General features: G+C 35.3%; 1 protein-coding gene across 2 annotated transcripts in view; it reads right to left on the bottom strand.

The window, feature by feature from the left end:
* FAM185A (family with sequence similarity 185 member A) overlaps positions 1-22,844 on the bottom strand; it is a 53,245-nt gene that overhangs the window by 4,813 nt on the left and 25,588 nt on the right. The window contains exons 5-7 of one of the 2 annotated variants that reach the window (XM_032305363.1): positions 21,515-21,556; positions 14,408-14,503; positions 10,002-10,136 (exon numbers count right to left, since the gene is read on the bottom strand). In XM_032305363.1, coding sequence (XP_032161254.1) covers positions 10,002-10,136; positions 14,408-14,503; positions 21,515-21,556 — 273 coding nt within the window. The remainder of the gene's footprint in view (positions 1-10,001; positions 10,137-14,407; positions 14,504-21,514; positions 21,557-22,844) is intronic. The other variant, XM_032305364.1, reaches the window with a different exon arrangement.

Below are 22,844 nucleotides of genomic sequence, written 5' to 3'. Positions count from 1 at the left end.
CGAAATACCTAGTTGAGAAGCATTAATCATTATTTAACCCCAAATATACCTGATTTAATCAGCACTAGCTGTGCACAAAGATAGGCCTCTAAGTAATACTTTGCAAAATTAAATTCTCTGGTTTAAAAATAGGCTTAAAAAGCTTCTTGGCTAAGGTGAGCTTCTCCTTTCCACTCCCTTGTTCTGAAACTCCACCTCCCTCTCCCAACCCTTATAACAGACTTTATTTAAACATTTGGTTCAGAAGATAATTTCCGTGCTGCCTTATTAGCAGCATATTTAACTTCAATGTTCACAGTTGGAGGATTCCCTCTTTTACATTTTTATACACTACTGACCACCCACTATTGGGAAGCACCATGCTAACGTAGTTTATATCTTTACACTCAAAAGATGTACAAAGACATGCTAATATCCTCAAAAAGTTTACCAAATGGTTAGGAAAGTAAATCATACACCTATGAAACATGAAATTTTATTATTTTAAGGCATACTTTTCACAAATAAAACCTCTAGCCACACACAATTCTATAACCAAATGTTTTAATGTTGTCAACATTCAATAACTGTTTACAGTCTCCCCCTGACAAAAATGTAACTCCAGGCATCTTATCATTACCGACAAGAAAATATTTTTGAGCTAGTTTTAATGTTTCCATCATTTATATTTTCTCTCAATTACCTGGACTAATAACAAAGTCAACAGTACTCTAGGTTTTGAGCAAGTAGCCAATCCGTTTTGCCCAAGAAATTCTCAGAAAGACTGTTCCTCAAATCTTTTGTTTAATCCCATCCACTGTATTTTTCAGTTCAGACATTGCAGTTTCCATTTCTAGAAATCCAATTTTGATCTTTTTTACATCTTTCATGTCTTCATCTTTAGTTAACTTTATGCTATATTCGAACAGGTAGAATACAGTTATAATAACTCTCTTATTTTCCTTCTCTGCTAATTCAGACATCTGTATCTGTTCTAGATGGATTTCAACTGATATTCCCTTTATTATGGGTTATATTTTCTTGCCTTTTTGCATGTCTGATCATCTTTGAATGCCAGATATTGTAAATCTTGAGCTTGGTTCAGGGATGCAGTTACGTTACTTGGAAACAGTTTAAGCCTTTTATCTCTTGCTTTAGTGATTTGTTAGGCAGTTCTAGAGGAATGTTCAGTCTAGGGACAACTGTTTCTAACAACTAAGTGTTCTACCCAATGCCCTGTAAGTTATGTTTTTTTCCAGTCTCGCAGTGTTCTTGCACTGGTGCAAACACCAAGGTTCTTTTTCCTCTGGTACTTTGTCCTATGAACTCTCACTGTCTTGGTCTGGACTCTCATCATGGTCTCCTCAACTCTGGGAGTCTGCTGGGTTCCACAGTGGTTCCCTCTCCCTGTGTACCACAACCTGGAGACTCTCGTAGGACTAGGCAGGGGCTCATTTGGTTTATTTCCCATCCCTCAGTGATCACTTTCTCTCCTTACCTGATATATAATGTCTTAGAAACTGTTTACTCGTGCTTTTTTTCTGTTTACAAAATTTTGTTGTTGTTGTTTTAGATAAAAGGGTAAATCAGTCCACTGATTTGTATTTTTTACCAGTTTTATTCCATTTCTTGACTGGAAACTTCCATTGTTTCTTTCTCCCTCTCCCCATTGTCTTTCTCTCTCTCATTCCCTCTATTACACTAACTTCTTATTTTGAAATAATAAAGACTCATAACAAGTTGCAAAAATAGTTCACAGAGGTCCGGAGCACCCATTAACCCAGTTCTCCCAATGGTCTCATAATCATATTGTATTACCAAAACCAAGTAATTGGTTGGCAAAGTACAATTAATCAGACTACAGACCTTACTCAGATTTCATCATTTTTTGCATACACTTTTTGTGTTTACTATTATGACATTTTATCACATGTATAGATTTATGACATCATTAAATGAAGATATAGAACTGTTCTATCACCACAAAGCAAGTGTCCTTTGTGATGTCTCTTTATAGTCTTATCCTCCATCTCCTTCCCTAACCTTCAGAAGCTACTTGTCTAGTCTCAATTTCTATAATACTGTCACTCTAAAAATGTCATATAAATGGAATCATACAGTGTATGACATTTTGAGACTGGCTTTTTTCACTCAGCATGCTGCCCTTTAGTTCCATCTAAGTTATATTTATCAATAGATCATTCTTTTTTTTTTTTTTTTTTTAAGATTTTATTTATTTATTTATTTGACAGAGAGCAAGCAAGTGAACACAACCAGGGGGAGCAGCAGGCAGAGGGAAAGGGAAAAGTAGGCTCCTCACAGAGCAGAGGGTGGGTGTGGGGCCAATCCCTGGGATCATGACCTGACCTGAAGGCAGATGCTTAACTGACTGAGCCACCCAGGTACACTTGTATCATTCCTTTTTATTGTTGAATAGTATTCCATTATATAGACATACTACAGTCTGTGTAACCATTTACTAACAGAAGGGTATTATCATTTCTTGCTTTGGATATTACAAATAAAGCTATAAATATTTGTGTACAGGTTTTTATGTGAAACTTTAAGTTTTATTTGTCCAAGACAAATGTCTAGGAGTGTAATTGTTGGGTCATATGGTAGTTTTAAGTTTAGTTTTTGAACAAACTGCCAGACTGAATTTTAGAGTAGGTATATCATTTTACATTCCTAACAGCAATGTAGGAGAAATCCAATCTTTCCACATACTTGCCAGCATTTGGTATTATCAGTATTTTTTATTTTACCCATTCTAATAGGCAGTATCTCATTCTGATTTTAATTTGCACTTCACTAATGGCTAGTGATGCTGAACATTTTGTGTTTTTATTTGCCACAATATATATATATTCTATGGTTGCACTGTTTCTTAAATCTTATATAATCACAATTTTATGGGCATAAATCATTTTTTCCTCATTCCTGGGGAGATATCATTCAGGATAAGATTTGGCTATGGTTCGGTATTTCTTAAATGACTACAATAAATACAAAAACAAAAACAAACAAAATCCCCAAGCATTACAAACAGAATTCATATGCTCTAAGATTAGGGCCTGCACTTTAATCTCTAGTCTAGATGGTAAGAAATTATAGCCCACAGGCTGAATCTGGCCTGAGGCCTGCTTTTATGGCCTAAGAACTAAGAATGACTTTTACATTTTTAAAGGGTTATTAAAAAAACATTTTTTTAATATGTAGCCTGCAACATCTAATATATTTACTGTCTAGCCTTACAGGTAATGTTTGCAGATGAAAAGAAACAAAACCTGGTCTTTTTGGTAAACATTAACAAAGTTGATGTCTAATTATCTATGACATTCACAGTATCTTACACTTTAAAAAATGATGGGGAAACAAAAACACATTAAAAGCACAAACAATCTGAAGGCAGTTTTCCCACATTAGCTCCCTGTCAAAGTATTTTTAAGTAGACAGCCATAAGCCTATAGCACTCTTCATTCTCTTACTGAATTTCTTCCATGTCATCTTAAAGCACATTTACGTAACTGACAAATCCATGCGCTATAAGCTTGGAGAAAACTCAAACTTCAGTGTGCTCTAAAAAAAGAATTATTTCTATGAGTCATATCAAAAAACTAGGTATTTTTCCCCCTTTGGAAGGAAAACACCATCACTAGATTTTAAAAGTGGCATTCTGGGGGCTTAGAACCATCTCATCCTCTTTTCCAACCCATGCACCAGTTTTCCATTGTAAATCACAATACCCTCAACTGTATAACTCTCTGGCTTAAAAGCACAGAACTCTCTTTTGACTTGGTTGTCTAATTCCAAATGAATTCATTTTTTTATATGCTTTACATTTCCAGTCTGACTAAAATAAAGAAAACACAGTATCACCTCCTCTACTAAGCAGACAAGGGCAAACATCATTTGGCTGGACATGCTTCCTCTCTAATACTCTCTAACATCTAAACTGGGGGCTTTAAGACAAAAGGATTTTGTACCGCATGCAGTTTTGGGCTCACAGAATGTCTTGATATACACAGTGAGGTTTCATATCTAAGTTGATAAACCAAGACTAAAACCTAACAGAGAAGTCAATTTCTTCTAAGATATATGTTACCTAAACACTCACCACTCATTAAATTTGCCATAAATGGGTAGAGCACAAAACTTGGAATCAAGGATCTTATAAGGATTAAAAAATGCACCCCAAAGAATATACACTGTGCACAGCTTTTAAAGTAAATAAATGTTTCAGCCTGAGAGTCCCGGGCTTTCTTTTGACCTCCGAATAGCATATAATACTTATAAATCACTTTAAGAATTGTACAAGGTACAGTTATTAGTGACAGCAAAAACGAAGGAAACCATGAAGCAGGAAATCAAATAAAATTACAGGGCTGACACATCAAACCCTGTGGGAAGCCTGAGCCCTAGGGACTAAGTTTTACGGGCCTGGTTTCTTGCAGAAATCATGCAAAAGTCATGCTACAGATATAACCCAGACTTTTTAGCAGTGAGGGTATTTCTGTTTCTATGCCTCATAGGCTCTGTAAGGAAGGCCCAGATGAGCTGAGCTCAGCTGCCTATAATAACAACTCACATATAAAGCTGCTCATTATTTCCAAAATTGGGTTTCATGTTGGAAATCTCCACAGAAAAAGAAAATTTCCCTGATTTTCTTGAAAAAGGCCCCTCAAATTATTCCATCCAGGGGCGCCTGGATGGCTCAGTAGGTTAGGCCTCTGGCCTCGGCTCAGGTCATGGTCTCGAGGTCCTGGGATTCTGCCCTGCATCAGGCTCTCCTCAGCGGGGAGCATGCCCTTTGCCTGCCTCTCTACCTACTTGTGATCTCTGTCAAATAAACTTTGAAAAAAATTTTTCCATCCATTTGATAAATAAGGTCTGTGGCCTTCGGGGCACCAAACAGTTTTAGAATTAAAATGAAATATGAAAGCTTCTATAAACTCAGTCACTTGTTCACACAGCTCCCTCCAAAGGAACTGCTCTCTTTTTATCTGAGATCCCTCTGCACAATTACTCTAATAGATTTAAACTAATGAGAGACAATCTATAGATACAACTGGGGCTAATGTCATGTGGTACTCTACAAAAAAATTCTGATGATTAGTTCCTAGATTCTTACGCTGTGGGCAGGAAATAAACTTCATTCTGCAATTTGGGCCTTCCTGGTTTAGGAAGGAAGGAGGGACTAGAAAACAAATACTTTGAGAAGCCTCATAATAACCAATAAAGTAAGCATCTATATTTCTCACAGCATCCAATTACCTATTTCCTCAACCAAAATTTATTGAAGGCTTATATGTTTGTTTGTTGATTTTAAGATAGTTTGCAGCGGAGTCCAGGCCACTAACCTCTTTCTCCTGACTTAACTGCAGTAACATGCTAATTAGATTTTCCTTTACTCACCATTGTCCCTTACAATCTTTCTCCACTCAAAATTTAGTGCACATTTGTAATGCACCGATTTGGTTGTATAAACCCAGATGAAACCCTTTTGGTGTCTTTGCAATGCACTTAGTATAAAATCCAAATCAGTCCTATATGATATGACCCCTCCCAAAGTTTCCAGCCTTCCTTTATGCCACTTTCCCTACTCTCTGTACTCTAGCTATGCTGCACTTCTCTCACTTACTCAAACTCACAATGCTAGTCTAATTTAGATGTGTCATGTGCTTTCACTCTACCGTATACATACATTTAATACATTCATTCCACTTTACTATGTTCACTGATTTGTCTTGCCTTACTAGGATGTAACCTTCTCAGAGGATACCTTTCATTCCTAGTTTCTAGCAGTGTTTGGCTCAATAATTAATACAAGTTTGTTGAGGGATTGACCAAATAAAGGAAAATAGAGAAGACAGAAGCAGGGGTTATGCAAAGGAAAGATGATGTTTGTTTTTAAATAGATTATGCTTGAGGTGGTACTGGCTGAGTAGAATAAGAATGGGTAAGAAAAAAAGAGATCAGGTCTGCAGATACTGATTTTATCCAGTGACGGGACTAGTAAGTATTCTTAAAGGATTTAATGAGGTTTTTTTCTTAATGGCTGAAATGTTGAAAATAGGGCTTTAAAAGCGAATTAAAACTAAATGTAAATTTCAGGAAGGCACAAGATTCTACGAGTAACAATAAAAAAATGACAAAGTAACTTAAATTTCTAATTCAAAAATTCTTAATATACACAAAATAATTTGATTATGCTATCATTCAGAACATTATTAAACAAATTTATATTATTGCTTTAGATTGGGGACCAAAAAAGCTAACTCTATTGCCTCCTTACTAAAATCAAATGATTTGATCGTAAGAAGTTGATTCTTAGTACATTTAATACAGTTACATTTTCATCAAATTTTCACTATGTCACTAAGAGTCTACCTATCAGCTACTGAGTTACATTTGAGGGTGGGTATGTGTATAGGTCTTATTTTTGCTACTTGTTATGCTTTTTGTTAAGATTCTATGATTTTTAACAAGTTACTTTTTAGACTTTTATGACACACAAAATGAATAAAGGCATACCTTGCTTTATTGCACTTTGCTCTCTCGTGCTGTGTAGACACTGCATTTTTCACAAACTGAAGATCTGTGGCAACCCTGCAGTGGCTCACTTTGTGTCTGTGTGTCACATTTTGGTAATTCTCACCATATTTTAAACTTTTTTATTATTACTACATGTATTATGATGATCTGTGATCAGTGGTCTTTGATTTTACTAAAGTGACTGATTTGAAGCACCATAAATGGCACCAATACAAGATGGCAAACTTAATTGATAAATGTGGTCAGTCCCCCATCTCTCTCTCTCTCTCTCCTTAGACCTCCCTATTTCCTGAGACACAACAATATTGTGACAACAATATTAGGCCAATTAATAATCCTACAATAATAATCCTACAATAGTCTCCAAGTGTTTAAGTGAAAATAAGAGTCACATACCTCTTACTTTAAATCAAAAGCTGAAAATGATTAAACTTAGTGAGGAAGCCTTGTCCAAAGCCAAGACAGGCAGAAAGCTAGGTGCCGTGTGCCAAAATGTTAGCCAAGTTGTGAATGCAAAAGAAAAGTTCTTTAAGAAAAATTGAAAGTATGACCAGTGAACACACAAATGGTAAGAAAGTGAAACAGCCTTATAACTGATATGGAGAAAGTTTTAACAGTCTGGATAGAAGATCCAACCAACCACAGCATTCCCTTAAGCCAAAGCCTAATCCAGAGCAAGGCCCTAACACACTTCAAGTCTATGAATGCAGAGGTGAGAAAGCTGAATGAAAAAGGTTTGATGCTAGCAGAGGCTGATTCATGACGTTTAAGGAAAGAAGCTGTCTCCATAACATAAGAGTGCAGGGTGAGGCACAAGGGGCTAATGCAGAAGCTGCAGGAAATTATCCAAAAGATCTATGTAAGATCATTAATGAAGGTGATACAGTAAACAACCAATTTTCAATGTATACAAACGCCTTATATTGGAGGAAAATGCCACCTAGGAATTTCATAGCTAGAGAGGAGAAGTCCACGTCTGGCTTCAAAACTTCAAAGGACAGGCTGACTCTCCTGATAGAGGTTAATCCAGCTGGTAACTTCTAAGTTGAAGCCAATGCTGATTTACCACTCCGGAAATCCTAGGGCTCTTAAAAATTTTGCTAAACCTACTCTGACTGGGCTCAATCAATGGAACATCAAAACCTGGATGATAGCTCATCTGTTTACAACATGGTTTACTAAATATTTTAATCCCACTGTTGAGACCTATTGTTCAAAAAAAAAAAAAAAAAAAAGATTCCTTTCAAAATATGACTGCTCATGACAATGCAGCGGTCACCCAAGAGCTCTGATGAGATGTACAATGAGATTAATGTTCTCGTGCCTGCTAACACAACACCCATCCTGCAGTGCATGGATCAAGGAGTCATTTCAACTTTCTAGTCTTATTATTTAAGAAATACATTTCATAAAGCTATAGCTGCAATAGAAAGTGATTTCTCTGATGCATCTGGGCAAAATAAATTAAAAACCTTCTGAAAAGGATTAATTACCCTAGCTGCCATTAAGGACATTCATGATTCATGGGGAAGAGTTAAAGTATCAATATTAGCAGCAGTTTGGAAGAAGCTGATTCATGGATGACTTTGAAGGGTTCAAGACTTTAGTGGGGGAAGTAAATGCAAATGTAGTCGAAAGAGGAAAAGAAACAGAAGCAGAAGTAGAGTCCAAAGCTGTGACTGAACTGCTGCAATCTCAAGAGATAAAATTTTAATGGATGAAGAGAAGCTTTTTATGGACAAATAAAGTGGTTTCTCAAGACAGAATCCATTCCTGGTGAAGATGTTATAAAGACTGTGGGAATGACAACAAAGAATTTAGAATATTACACAAACTTACTTGATAAAGCAGCAGCAGAATTTGAGAGGATTGATTCTAATTCTGAAAGTTCTGCGTGTAAATGCTCTCAAACAGCATTATGCATTACAGAGAAATCATTTGTGAAAGGAAGAATCAATGCTGCAAACTTCATTACTGTTTTATCTTAAGAAATTGCCATAGCTATCACAACCTTCAACCTTCAGCAACCCTTACCAGTCACCAACCATCAACATCAATGCAAAAAGATTATGACTCACCAAAAGCTCAGATGATGATTAGCAATTTTTTTTTTGCAACAAAGCATTTTTAATTAAGGTATCTGCATTGTTTTTTTAGACACAGTGCTACTGTATACTTTAACAGACTATAGCATAGTATAAATGTAGCTTTTATATGTACTAGGAAACTGAAAATATTCATTTGAGTTGCTTCATTGCAGTAGTGTGGATCAGAACATACAAGATCTTTGAGGTATGCCTATATTTGAAAATGAAACTGATCTATGAAGACACTTCATTGGCACCATCACTACCACCACACATTTTTTCAATGTCCTTCTCAATGCCATTCTGGTAAGATCTGAAGGAAAACTTCACCAGCCATTAATTCTTCCCACCTTTTTTTTTTTTTTTTTTTTTTGGTATTGTGTACATGTATTTAGTATTTATATGTATACAATAAATATTTTAAAAAGTAGTATCAGCCAACAGTGCAGCCAGAGGTAATCAGAAAAAATGTGCAAAAGCCATTCATATTTCTGGGACTGAGAATTTGTTCTATTAAAAAAGCAAGTTTATTATGTGCATAATGCCAAACCAAATTTGTTTATTCCAATCATACAAAGTTAACTTTGAGTGTTGTTATACACATATATTTAGATGATATTTAAGGCCAAGAGTTAGAAAGCAGCTATACCAGGAAAAAAAAAATTATGGTCTTAAAAATTTTTTAATTATAGTAAAAAATGCATAAAACGTACCATCTCAATCATTTTTAAGTTATAGTTCAGTAGTGTTAAGTATACTCACATCACTGTACAACAGATCTCCAGAACTTTTTCATCTTGCAAAACTAGAATGCTATATATGTTCTTTGAATAACTTCCCATTCTCCCCTTCCCCTGCTTTCTGTTTCTATAAATCTGACTACTTTAGATATCACATATAAGAGGAATCATACAGTACTTGTCTTTTTGTGACTGGTTTATTTCACTTAGCATGATGTCCTGAAGGTTCATCCATGTTTCATCATGTGACAAGATTTCCTTCCTTTTTAAGGCCAAATAATATTCCACTTTATGTATATACCACATTTCACTTATCCATTTATCTATCAATAGACATTTGGGTTGCTTTTACCTTTTTGCTACTGTGAGTAATGCTGCTGTGAACATGGGTGTGCAAACATCTCCTGGAGATAGAGAATTTTTTAAACTGATTTTATCCAGTGTCATCTAGGGAGTGTTTCAAAACTAAATGCCTGCACTGTGCTACTTACTGATATGCAGTTGGAAGAAAGAGTGTCAAACACCAAAATGTGACAATGGAAAGGAATAAAAGAGTAAAACTGCAGTAAAGCATACCATATTTCTACCTATGTATGGAGGATGACTATTCATCTCACATAGTAAAATGTGTTATCCTTACCAGTAATTATTACAGCATCGTCTTTATGAACTTCAGTCATTTCTTGAACATGGACTTCTGAGTTCACATCAACCTCTCTTCCCGATAACTGTAAATGAGCTTGAAGAGAAGATGCGACCTTGACAAGAATAGAGCCTATAATAAATTTTAAAAAGTTTATTAATGCAAGAAAATGAAAAGAACCAGGGGCTATTTGAAATATGACTGAAAGAGTAGCAATGCTCCTGGAACACTGTCTTTAACTCCTTAGCGCACTTTATTTACCCAGCAGTGCAGGGCGCCTGAATGGCTCAGTCAGTTAAGCATCTGCCTTCAGCTCAGGTCATGATCCTGGGGTCCTGGGGTCCCCACATCAGATTCCCTGCTCAGGTGGGAATTTGCTTCTTCCTTCTCCCTCTGACCCTACCCCCGATTGTGCTTGCTTTCAGTCTCTAATGAAACAAACAAACAAACAAACAAAAAACCCCAACAACTTTAAAAGAATATAAACAGCAGTGCCTTTTCTTACTTCCAAGGCATTCACATTAACTTCTGCCAAGGGCATGAGTCATTAGAATATTATGAACTTGTTCGGCAAATAGCCCTAGTCAGCTTATCCAATATCAGAAAAATGAGTAGTAAACTTTGTAGACAATGTTCACCATTAATTGAGCATTTACTGAGAGCAAGACAGCTGAGATGATCCCTTAATCTACATATCAACTTTATGAGGTATTATTAGAACTCCAATTTTAAAATTTTCCTCAAGTAACCACTAGCACAAGTGTTGGAATCTAGCTTCACTTCAGTGACAAGAGCCCATGCTCTTAACCACTGTGGTATTTCACACACTGCTCCCTCATCATATTATAGGAGTTGTGATTTCCCTGATCACTGTGACTAAACTAGAATCCTAAGCTCTTGTGCTTTCAGTTGTACCTTGTATGGGTGCTGGGGAGGGAGGGGTGGTGGTGGAAAAGAACGATAATAAAAAAAGGGAACATTTGAATTTCAACTAATGTTTCTTTTCAATGGAATAGTCTTTTAGGTGCCTGAGACCAGACATTCAAGTTTATTTCCACTACAATCTTGTAGAAATTTAAGCTTTTAAAGGAGGAAAGAAGAAAAACTACTCCGTTAGCAAATAAATAATTTTCTAAAACAACTACATAGGTTGCAGGGCAAACTCACCAACACACTCCTGTTTCACTCTGTTTCTCATATATCAAATCAAGTAAGAGGCTCTGGCCATAGTGCATTAAGCCCACTTCCTCTGCAGACAAAGGTGGTCAGGATGACTTTCATTGTGAATGTTGTAAAGATTCCTTTTAAAATGGACTTATTTATGGGTCATTGTCTGTCTCTTAGTTTGGTTAACATCAGCCTAAATTTCTCTAATTTCTTATCTTCTCCATCTTTCTACCTGGAGCCTGAAAGTCTGGGGTAAAACTGATAAACTCTCATATTTAACCCCCCAAAAGGTGGGGGTGGGAAACAAAGTATATCACTGCAACTGGGTTATTTTATTTATAAAACAAACTGCTTTTCAGATTTTAAATATAAACTACTGACAGGAGAGAGTCCTTATAACAACAGGTTTGAGGGACTAAGGGGGAAAAAAAAACCTAGAAAATTTCAGAATGAATAGAAGATGCATGCTTTTCTACCAAACATACTTTTAAAAGTAGAAAAAAATAGATTTTTAAAACTTTTCTGTAGCACTTTTTACCTCTAAATACATCAAATGTGGTAATTTTATGAATACTTTTTTCTGTTCTTAAATGAAAAAGAGTTGTTAAATCTATGAGCTTTAAAATGTTAAGCATTGTAACTACTTCTTCCCTCATCTCTCTCTACATTCTTGAAAAACAAGTCATCACTATCAAAACTCCATTATTATCTGTGAAAGAAGAATTCCCATGATTTGAAAACTTTCCCAAATGTCCCATCTTTATCTTTTTTAGAAAGGAGAGCTCTTGCTACATTTTCAACCTCTTTCACTTCATAAACTATTTTGATGGTTACTGACACCAATACCATTTTTTTAAATTAAAACGTGAACTAATACTAACCACACCATTTACTGAAGGCATACTATATTAAGATCATTGGTTTCATCACAGACAAATTTTAAATGGAAGAGTCAGTACTCAGATATAGGTCTGACTTTTAAGCCTAAACACAGCCTTTTTGAAAGAATTAATAAGGTTAACTCATAAGAAGAGAGAAAACAAGCATGCAACATTCTTTTTCACATGGCAAAATAGAGAACATCTAAGAGAGGCAAGTGGTTGGCTCCCAAACCCTACAGCAAGACAGGGGCAGAGCTGGAAAGGATTCTAGATGTCTTTATAACCATTAAGCAACAGAAACCTGAACAATTTTCCATTACTCTTTTAAAAAGTTACTATTCCTAAGTATAGTTAGAATTAAAAGACCTGAAGTAAGAAATTTTTGTTTTCAGTTATCTTTAAGCTTCATGCCAGTCCAAATAGGAAAAACCACAAAATTATAAACTTAATCAACTCTTGCAGCATCACATCCTATTTCAATAGATTACTAGAACAAGATCCCAAATAATGCTCAAAAATATTTTAAATTGATGAAGATTAACAATGATTTTTGTCTTATTTTACTTTTTTTGTCCATCCATACAAAACAGGAAATAATTTTCATGTAAGAGCTACTTATTGAAAAGTTTGTACTCTGTTACTAGTTATAGTAAATTAGTAATGGTTTACATTTTTTCTCTTAGGGCCTTCATAATAAGAGAATACATGACTTTTATGGCACTTACAAAATACCCTGAATGGCATTACTGAAGCTCTCAGGAATTCAGTGAGAACACAATATTATCCTATTTTAAAAGAAAAAAATGCAATCTTGAGAAATCAAATCACATCTGTGTGTCAGCAAAAAAACTTCTGTTTAAGGCCTCTGTGTTTGTAGTTTCATTTTGACACTCTGACAAGAGAGCTGTTGGACAAAAAAGTATTAAACCAACATAACCAACAAATTGCCAACAGCAGGTTTCTGTAAGGAAGTATTCCTTGTTATACATATATAGTCCTGTTCTAGCCAATATGCAGATCTAGATTTTATTTAAAACTTTTTTTTAAATAGCTACATTTCTTAGCTTTCTGCACCCAGGTCACTTCAGCCCCTAAGGCCAAGCTACTCCAAGTATCCAAGCCACTTGCCACCATGTACACACAGACAAATATTCAGTCTTCCTATGACTAAAAAGTGTATTAGTTTTAATGAAATACTTGAATTCTTAGAATAAATTATTTGTAACAGAAATAAGATTTTAGAAAAAATAAGATTTTAGAAGAAATACGTTATAATAAGACAATACTTTAAGAGACTAAGTCAACAATTACTTTAGAGGACCTTCCTGATGACACCTTTTTTCAGGATCATACATTGCAAAGAATTACTCTAGTGTGATGGCTCAAGAAGATCTGATTACAGGATGGTAGAAAGCCTCCAAAAGAATGTACGGGAGCATTTCCCCTCCAGAGAATATTCTATTTCAGACATAAAACCAAACTGAAAAGCCCAAACAGTAACACTCAATAATTCCACAGTAACAGTCAATATTTTCTAACATTTTTGTTTGAACTACAAAGGGAACAATAGTCTTTATGGCCATCTGTTCCAAAAGTTTCAAAAATCATTGGTCTAGAGGGCCAGTATTCCAGTCAGTCTTTATTATTCTTTTCTTTTTCTCTTTTTAAAGAATTTATTTATTTATTTATTTTTTAAAAGATTTTGTTTATTTATTTGACAGAGAGAGAGATCACAAGTAGGCAGAGAGGCAGGCAGAGAGAGAGGAGGAAGCAGGCTCCCTGCTGAGCAGAGAGCCCGATGCGGGACTCGATCCCAGGACCCTGAGATCATGACCTGAGCCAAAGGCAGCGGCTTAACCCACTGAGCCACCCAGGCGCCCCTAAAGAATTTATTTTTAAGCAATCTCTACACCCAATGTGGTGCTCAACCTCACAACCCCAAGATCAAGAGTTGCATGTTCCACCAACTGAGCCAGCCAGGTGCCGTTCTGGTCAGTCTTTGTCTCATTTTATTTTTTAAAAGATTTTATTTATTCATTTGAGAAAGACAGAAAGAGAGAGAGAGAAAAAGAGAATGTGGTGGTGGTGGGACAGAGAGTAACAGAGAAACAGATACACCACTGAGCAAGGAGCCTAATGCAGGGCTCTGTCCCCCAGGATCATGACCTGAGCTGAAGGCCAGTTACTTAACTGACTGAGCCCACCACCATTAGTCTTTAAATCGAGTTTTATCAGAAGAAAATTTTCTTGAACTCATGATGTAAGTATAGATAAAACAACCTGACCATCTCTTTCCTGGATGTTATTACATAAACCTTCCGTAGACCATACATCAGAACATTCCACTTGGCTAACCTTCATGGGATTTCAACTCCACTTTCCCTAGTTGGCTGACATAAACATCTATTGCACCCTGATGAGTTGAGGCCTGTAGACATCCAGAGGATGAATCTAGGAAAAAAAGAGAAACTGTAAGTATAATCATTCTTATTGTAGTAACTGAAATGATAAACTTGAAACAAAGGACTCTACTTCTCGGCAGTAGAATAAGGCACTAAGAGTCTTGCAAGGCTTTGTATTTTCCCCATGGTTATGCCATCTTTCACTTTAAAAAGAAAACAGAATCAGTAATCTACACCTAGATAACAAAAAATCCCTATGCCTATAGTCACCTACATAACTTATTGATAAACATGCTTACTATGCAACCTAATATATAGGAAGGACAGTACACAAGCTGTGGATCCTTCAGAGCCAAGATTATTAAGTACCATTGATATAATTAGTTTATTATCAACTTTCAATATTTAAGAAAGAATTTTCTCTCACGTACAGATACACAGAAGTAGTAACAAAGTTAACAAAAATCAGAACTTCTTATATTTTTTCCTTTCAGCAAATCTGCTAGTCCTAAAAAATTCTGCTAATAATGAAAGCTTACTCTAGATAAGATTTTGTTGCATTTCTTAAACAGAAATGGAAAAAAGGGAGTCACTTAAAGAGTGAGTGAAGCTTGTTTCTTTTCAAATTTCTGGAATTGAACATACATCTTTCAGTCAAGAGAAGAAAACCATAATTAAAGTGGTGTTGATTTGAAACTCAAGTATTGTTGTCACTGACCCCAGTTTTCAAAAAGTCAGCATTTCAAGTTCAAGGGAAAGCTGACCAAGTTAGAGACAAAGAAGTAAAAGAATGATGCTGAAGAGTCAGCACTAAGTAGCTCCTTCTTCCTCAACCATGACAACTGAACCTTTGATCTAATATTCTGTCTGACTGCCCTGGGAAGGCCAAAGTGTATTTTTTTTAGAAAGGCCTCTTAAAAAGCATATTTTATCAAGAATTTTACTACTTCAAAGTGGAAACAAATCAGGGAGTGTGGTGAAAATACTGCCAAAAATTATATTTAACTTTTAGTAAAATGTGAAGAAAAAAACATTTGTATACTATACATTTTTCTTCAAATTTTTACATGACCCTAAACAAAGCTACTTGGGAATAAACTGGTTAAAATCTGACCCCAAGATAATTCATAATAATTATCTGTAATCTATACTGAAAAATGGCCTTTATTGGACCCACTTTCTTTAAATCTTAAGTTCAAAAGTTAACACTGATGGTGGCAAATTAAGCCATTAGTGATAAATGACACAGAATAGTTGGGCAAAGAATAACCTTCTCCTCAGTTACCAACAGTAACTCCTTTTAAATAACTTCTTAGTGCATCCTAAAAGAAGTCAAGTAAAAATATATTATGATTAAAAAATGTGGACTACACAATGTGTGTATTATCCCAGGTTGAACAAAGTAAAATATCTGAAACATTAGTTTGCTTCCTTACTTTCTCTAGGGGGAAAAAAACACAAGATGTTCATGAGGCTAATAAACAGTACTTTTTCACTTCTTCCTCCAAACCCATGGGAAATAACAGCTAAATAATTTTATCACAAGCCACTGAGTAATTACAACCTCATGTTATCGGTCTTGAGCTCTGATAATGGCCAATGCCTTAGAGACGGTCCAAAAAAAAAAAAAAATCAAAACTCAAGATGTTTTCAAAAGAGAAAGCAAAAGTGATATTGGAAAAGCTATGTAGCAAAACAAACAATAATTTTCTTTTGTTTTGTGTAATACAAATGATTGGAAGAAAGAATTAATTATCAAGAGTCAAACTAAGACTTTCTTTACAAAGTTTCATTTTTTGGAAATTCACCTAATGGAGAAATTCTATAGCTCTCAGAAGAAGCCTTAAGGGAAATATGCATTTGACCATGAGTAAGAAGTAAACAGAAATTATTAGTGCAGTTAGTATTTGAAATAAGTGGGCTCTCACCGAAAGCTAGCTATCATCACAATTTTGGACAAAGATCTGGTTGGTCTCATAGAGACCACTGAGTTTTCCTGGAAAATTACACATACAAAACTGATGTTAACTACTAGTTAATCACTACATACAACCAAAAAATCCAACTACATACAACCAAAAAACTCAGATATTTACAATATACATTTAACTAATAGAGAAAAACAACTACTTGAAAGGCTAAAATTCCAAACTTTCAGATAAAGGAAAAATTCTTTTCAATCAGTCAAGCAAGTTCAGAAAGTTCTTCTGAATATTTACCATTTTACTTCACGTTTCAACATATACATACTAAGGAACAGCAACACAACAGATATTTCTTCATTTCTGCAACTTGATTCCTACATTTCCCAAACTAATTGCCAAGAACAAGGAACAAATCTCACATACAGGATGTAAAGGATTTGCAAAGGCAGAACCGTAAGGTCATTTTAAGTAAGGATTTTTAGGTATCTTGCCTTGGTATCCTATATTAGAGAGGAGGCATTAGGAGGCTGGGCTTACGAGGGGCACACAAGGCAATCACCCCACCTCCTGCTCCAAACATGAAGATATCCTTTTTTTAAAAGATAAAATTACCAGTACATAGCTTCTAACAGTGCCTTCCAAAAGAGACAACATAGGATAGAGAAAGTAAAGCTAGGTGAGCGACTCTATTAGCACTCCAACCCTACTATTACCTATTACCAAGCTTTGCTTTCTATTGTTGACTCATTTTACTTTATTTTTTAAAAAGATTTTATTTATTTATTTGACAGATCACAAGCAGGCAGAGAGAGGAGGAAGCAGGCTCCCTGCTGAGCAGACAGCCCGATGTGGGGCTCGATCCCAGGACCCTAAAATCATGACCTGAGCTGAAGGCAGAAGCTTTAACCCACTGAGCCACCCAGGTGCCCCTCATTTTACTTTATTTTTAAAGATATATTTATTTATTGGAGAGGAAGAGAGAGAGAGAGCGCGAGAGAGCGCGCATGCTGGCAGAGATAGAGAATCTTCAAGAACTGAGGGCAGAGTCCAACAGAGGCCTCTATCGCATGACCAAGGAGATCATGACCTGAACTAAAACCCAGAGTCAGATGCCCAACTGAGCCACACAGGTGCCCCAGTTAACTCATTTTAAATGGATGATCTGGTATTCCAGAAAAACATTATTTTTTAAAATATGAGTCCAAGGAAAATCATGGTTTTGATATATACAATCAAACATTTTATAGCACTACAACTTCTGAGAGAGCTTAGTGTTATGGAAATTAGGAAGAAAAGGGTTTAGGGAAATAAAGTATAATGTGTGTACAAAATCTGAATTACTGATGAGATTACTTAAGAACCTGACCAATTACATTATCTATACTCCTTTTACCTGAATTATAAATATTGTTCTTCATAAAAGAATCATGGGAAAAATACATCTATTTTCCTGAAATCAGAGAATAATATCTAAATCATCTCAAGTCTCCTAATATTCTAAACTTGATAATCACTTTTTCTCAACACCCATTCCAATATTTTGAAGCCTCTGCTATTCTAATACATTTCCCTCTCAAGTTCCTACAAATCACTTACTTCTTTTTAACTAATTTGCTTTTACTAATCTCAATTCCTCAAAAATCCAGTAGACTTTAACTAGGTTATCATGATTTATAGAGTAGCCTTCAACTTTCTCCAGCAAACCTTTTATGAAAAACACAAGTCAACCACTTAAGAAACTTCAAATAAACATTACACTTGTCACCTTTGGGATTAAGGCATCATATTCAAAATTTCAGCAGACTCATGACAACAATGGTTTTTAAACTCTATAGCAGGGATGGCAAACTACAGCCCTCCTCCTTTTTCTCCTGTTTTTATTAATGAAGTTTTATTGGAACATAGACACATCCATTTGTGTGTATACTGTCAATATGCTTTGTGTTAAAATTAGAGAGTCGCATAGTACAGACAGACTGTATGGCCTACAGGGCCAAAAATATTTAATATCTGGCCCTTTACAAAGTATGCAGACTCCTAGAGGAAATAAGCTCTTAATTTTTTTTTTTAAGTAAAATTTAAGTCTGTGGAAGACAAAGAGATTTACCAATCTACTGAAATCAGTTCTTTTCCTAAGGCCTCACTTACTTAGTCTCCGACTCTCCCCAAGTTCTCTTTCTTTACCTTGAAAATGACAGGTTCATTCCATTTTCAGGACTTATACTGGCTTTTCCTCTATCTGGAAAGCTCTGCATCTGGAATTTTATGAGCCTCTTTCCCATTATTCTGGCTTTAGTTCAAATGTCCCTTCTTCAGACCCTCCCTGATTGCTAAATGCTGTAGCTTTCTTTTCCCCACTCTTTATCCCATTACCCTCTCTTATTTATTCATTGTATGATCTGAAGTTATCTTTGGTTATTTACATGCTTATTGTCTTTCTTCTCAGGCCAAATGTGAGCATGGAGACTACGTCTTGTTGACCATAATATTCTCTAGTACCTTAAAGAGTTCCTGGTATATAGCAGGCAATCAATAAAATAGATGTTGACTAGTTACTGCAATACTCAAGATTGTCTTCAAACATTAACACAATGTTAAAATAATAAATAGAGACATAATTTATATCTTTCTTCCAAAGTCCACACTATGACAGATCAAAATATGATAACTTAACAAATAAATACGTTTTCTCTTATTTTAAGAGATTCTTCCAAAATAAACCCCCAAATTCATCAACCACATTTACAAAATAAGAATTCAACCTTTAAGTATCTTTACATATTTGTGGATTTTTAAGAACCTAAAACTACAGACACAACTTGTGTTTTGCTAAAGAAAATTATGAAGGGTCTATAACTACTGCTATTATTGTGGTCAATCATATTTCTTTTCTTTTTTTTTTTTTTTAAGATTTGTTTATTCATTTGAAAGAGAGAGCTAGAGAGAGCACACATATGTGCAAGTGAGGGGAGAGGCAGAGGGAAAAGTCTCTCCAAGCAGATTCCCTGCCAACCAGAGTCCCCAGTTCAGGGCTCTATCTCAGGACCCCAAGGATCACCACCCACGCCAAAACCAAGAGTCAGACGTTCAATCAACTGAGCCACCCAGGCACCCCTATACTTCTTCACACTGGAGTCAGGTAGTTTTCTTTGTGTGGAAAAAGATTTATCTAAGAAAAATAAAACTTTTTTTCTGAAAATCCATCTAGCAGGTAATAGTGGGAAGAAGAAAAAGTTCATATGGAAAATTAAAAAGAATTTATAATGTTAATCATTTATACAGAATTTGAAACCATCTTCAAATATGTACATTACTTCTCATTTCATACTTGCTATTACAATTCTTTTCCAGTATGGATAAATAACCATTTATTTCCAATTTTTGAGAGAATGGTTTTCCATTTATGTTCCCATATTTCCATTCAAGAATAACACTAGCATTATATCATATTATAAGTATTCCTCAGATTCCTATCTGCCTAATGGGCCTTCTAGTTGGTAGTTCAATTCCCTATGCCTCCCAATTTGCAATATTCTCCTCCTTTTCCTCCCTTGCCTTATTGCTGCAAACTTTGCCCATGTCTAGCACTTTCCTTTTTCAGCTAGTTCAGCACCCCCCCAGTATACTTTTTGTTCACACTAGAAATTTCCCTTACCATCTCTAGATGTGTCCTCTGATGAAATGGCCTGAAGAGTCAACAATAAATCTTGATTTCTGACCAGAAACAGCTAAATCCTTCTGCCATGTATTAGTTAAAATGATTTATAACTATCACTTAAGAAGCCATTATTTTCAACTTAATCACTCACTGAACAATAAAGTTTCAATCTCTTGAAAATTCTTAAAAAGATATGTACTTTAAGGCAGAAAATTCAAGAGTGATAATGGAAACGACTATTAAAGATGTTCACTCTTTCAATCAGTACAAAGGAAAGATAAATGTAAAATGTCAAAAAGGACAAAACCCAGAGGCCCTGGGCATTCGTACTGGCCATAAGCCACAGCTTCCCCACAAAGGTCTTAGTTTCCCATCCCTACACTCAACCCTCTAAAGTCTAAAAACAACCAGCACTCTTGAGGGTGCGCCTTTGCCTTATAGGTAAGCAGGTGATACTTGGGACAGAGAAAATCTCTATCTAAATTATCTGGAAATCTAGGGGTGCTTGGGTGGCTTAATGGGTTAAAGCCTCTGCCTTCGGCTCAGGTCATGATCTCGGGGTCCTGGGATTGAGCCCCACATCAGGCTCTCTGCTTGGTGGGGAGCCTGCTTCCCCCTCTCTGTCTGCCTCTCTGCCTACTTGTGATCTCTGTCTGTCAAATAAATAAATAAATAAAGTCTTTTTTAAAGTAAATAAATAAATAAATAAACAAACAAATAAACTATCTGGAAATCTGAACTTTTTCTTCCACAGGCACATGTAGTCATGAGGTCTAAGGTGCCATTAGCCACTATTAGTCCTGGTTTAGGATTAGAACAATAATAAAAATGACTATCATTTATTGAATTTTTACCATATATCAGACACTGTGCTAAAATATTTTATATATATGATCTCACTTCTTACCGTAACCCTGTATGATAGCTACTTAACTATTATTTCTATTTCTTTCAGATATAGAAATTGAAGCACAGAGAAATCAGGTAATTAGCCCATGTATAGAAAGTGGTGAAATCAGAATTCTAACTTTATTCTTACTGATACCAAATCTATAATTATAAATTATTTATAAGAGGATGAGTCAATGAATTTCCAGAAATAATTTGGGTCTGCCTATATTTGAATAGTATATCAGGATCCTATCAGGTTCATCAGCAAACCTCAGATTTTATTTACCCTAATAAAATAGCACAAATATAGCTATTTTTTATTTTTTATTTTTTAATTTAATTTTTTTTTAAAGATTTTTATTTATTTATTTGACAGACAGAGATCACAAGTAGGCAGAGAGGCAGAGAGGAGGAAGCAGGCTCCCCACTGTGCAGAGAGCCTGATGCAGGACTCGATCCCAGGACCCTGGGATCATGACCTGTGCCGAAGGCAGAGGCTTTAACCCACTGAGCCACCCAGGTGCCCCCACAAATATAGCTATTTTTTAAAAGAGCAAAATTTACCAACCAGCAGGTTAGTACATACCTATTGTGATATTACCCATCTTGCTTTGTAATGTTACATTACCTGTAAAAGAAAAAAAAAGATAATTTTATATATTAGGTATAATCTAGAAAGAAACTAATATAGTATTCTAAAACATGGTCAGACATCCATAATATTATTTAATAAGATTATTATTGTTGTAGGCAAATTTTCTCAGTATTAAAAATCTAGTAAGAGATTTAGCTGCAACTCTGAAATAACTAGCTTTAGTCATCTATACAAACTCTCTTCCTCTATTCCACCTTAAGCTTCTTTAGCATAACTACAAAACAAACCACCATACTTTTTGGGAAACACACACACAAAAATAATGATACTTCTATAAACCATAAATAAAAAGTTACTTAAATATACTCAGTATGTATTTTCAAGATAAACTTCACTATATTTAGCAGATCACTCAAAACCAAGTTTTGAGCCAACTAACACTAAAATAACCTAGGGAAAAAATTACTACTGTTATTTTTCAGGTCACTCTGCTATGTCTATTAAAGTAGTTTCTATGCCAAGAGTTACAGAGTTTGGGGCAGGAATAATGAACACACTGAAATATGACTAGCAAAGAAAAAGGCTTCACAGGTTCTTGTCTTTTGATGAAAATACATTTTCCAGGGCAAGTATAGGATATTGCAACCATTCTTCTCAGCCCCCTTTCCTCTAATACCAAAATTATTAAGATTTTTCTTCATATGTGTGTTTGTAGAATTACTCCCAGACCCACACTATTTATGTTTACTGCACTGAAAATATAAGCAACATTACTCTTCTACCATCATTCCAAAACTACATTAAAAAGTAAAGGAATAGCTTTTTATCTCAGAAATAATCTAGGGTAAATGGACTCATTTACTTTAGTTCTTGCATCCTCTAAATACTGCCATGTATCAGTACCTGAGAAAAAGCAAACAAAACACTTGATTCATTTGTCCAATAGTCAGACATACTTTAATTGCAAAAATCTCTCTAAAAGTGTTATATTCCATCATACTTCATGTGAGGATATGAACAAGGGGTACATTTGTGTAGGAATAAAACTTACTTTGTATGGAGAAATTAAGCTCCTAAAATTATTTTCAGGTCTCCATAAGTACAAGGTTGTAAAGATTCTTTTAAATGTGTTATGTACATATTATTTCATTGGTTTTAGATACTCTCTTCAAATTTTCAAATCCAGGAAATGCAGATTCACCACCACATGTGATTAGTGGCCAAAGATCACACAGCTTCTAAGATGACTTTTAGTGATCCCTGCCTCTTGGTATTCATGCCCTTGTATAATCTCCTCCCCTCATGGATAGGCTGTACCTAA

Source organism: Mustela erminea, chromosome 11 (assembly GCF_009829155.1).
Source record: "Mustela erminea isolate mMusErm1 chromosome 11, mMusErm1.Pri, whole genome shotgun sequence".
Lineage (NCBI taxonomy): Eukaryota > Metazoa > Chordata > Mammalia > Carnivora > Mustelidae > Mustela > Mustela erminea.
The sequence above is the reverse complement of the archived record's forward strand: the minus strand, read 5'-3'. Positions and strand labels throughout refer to the sequence as shown.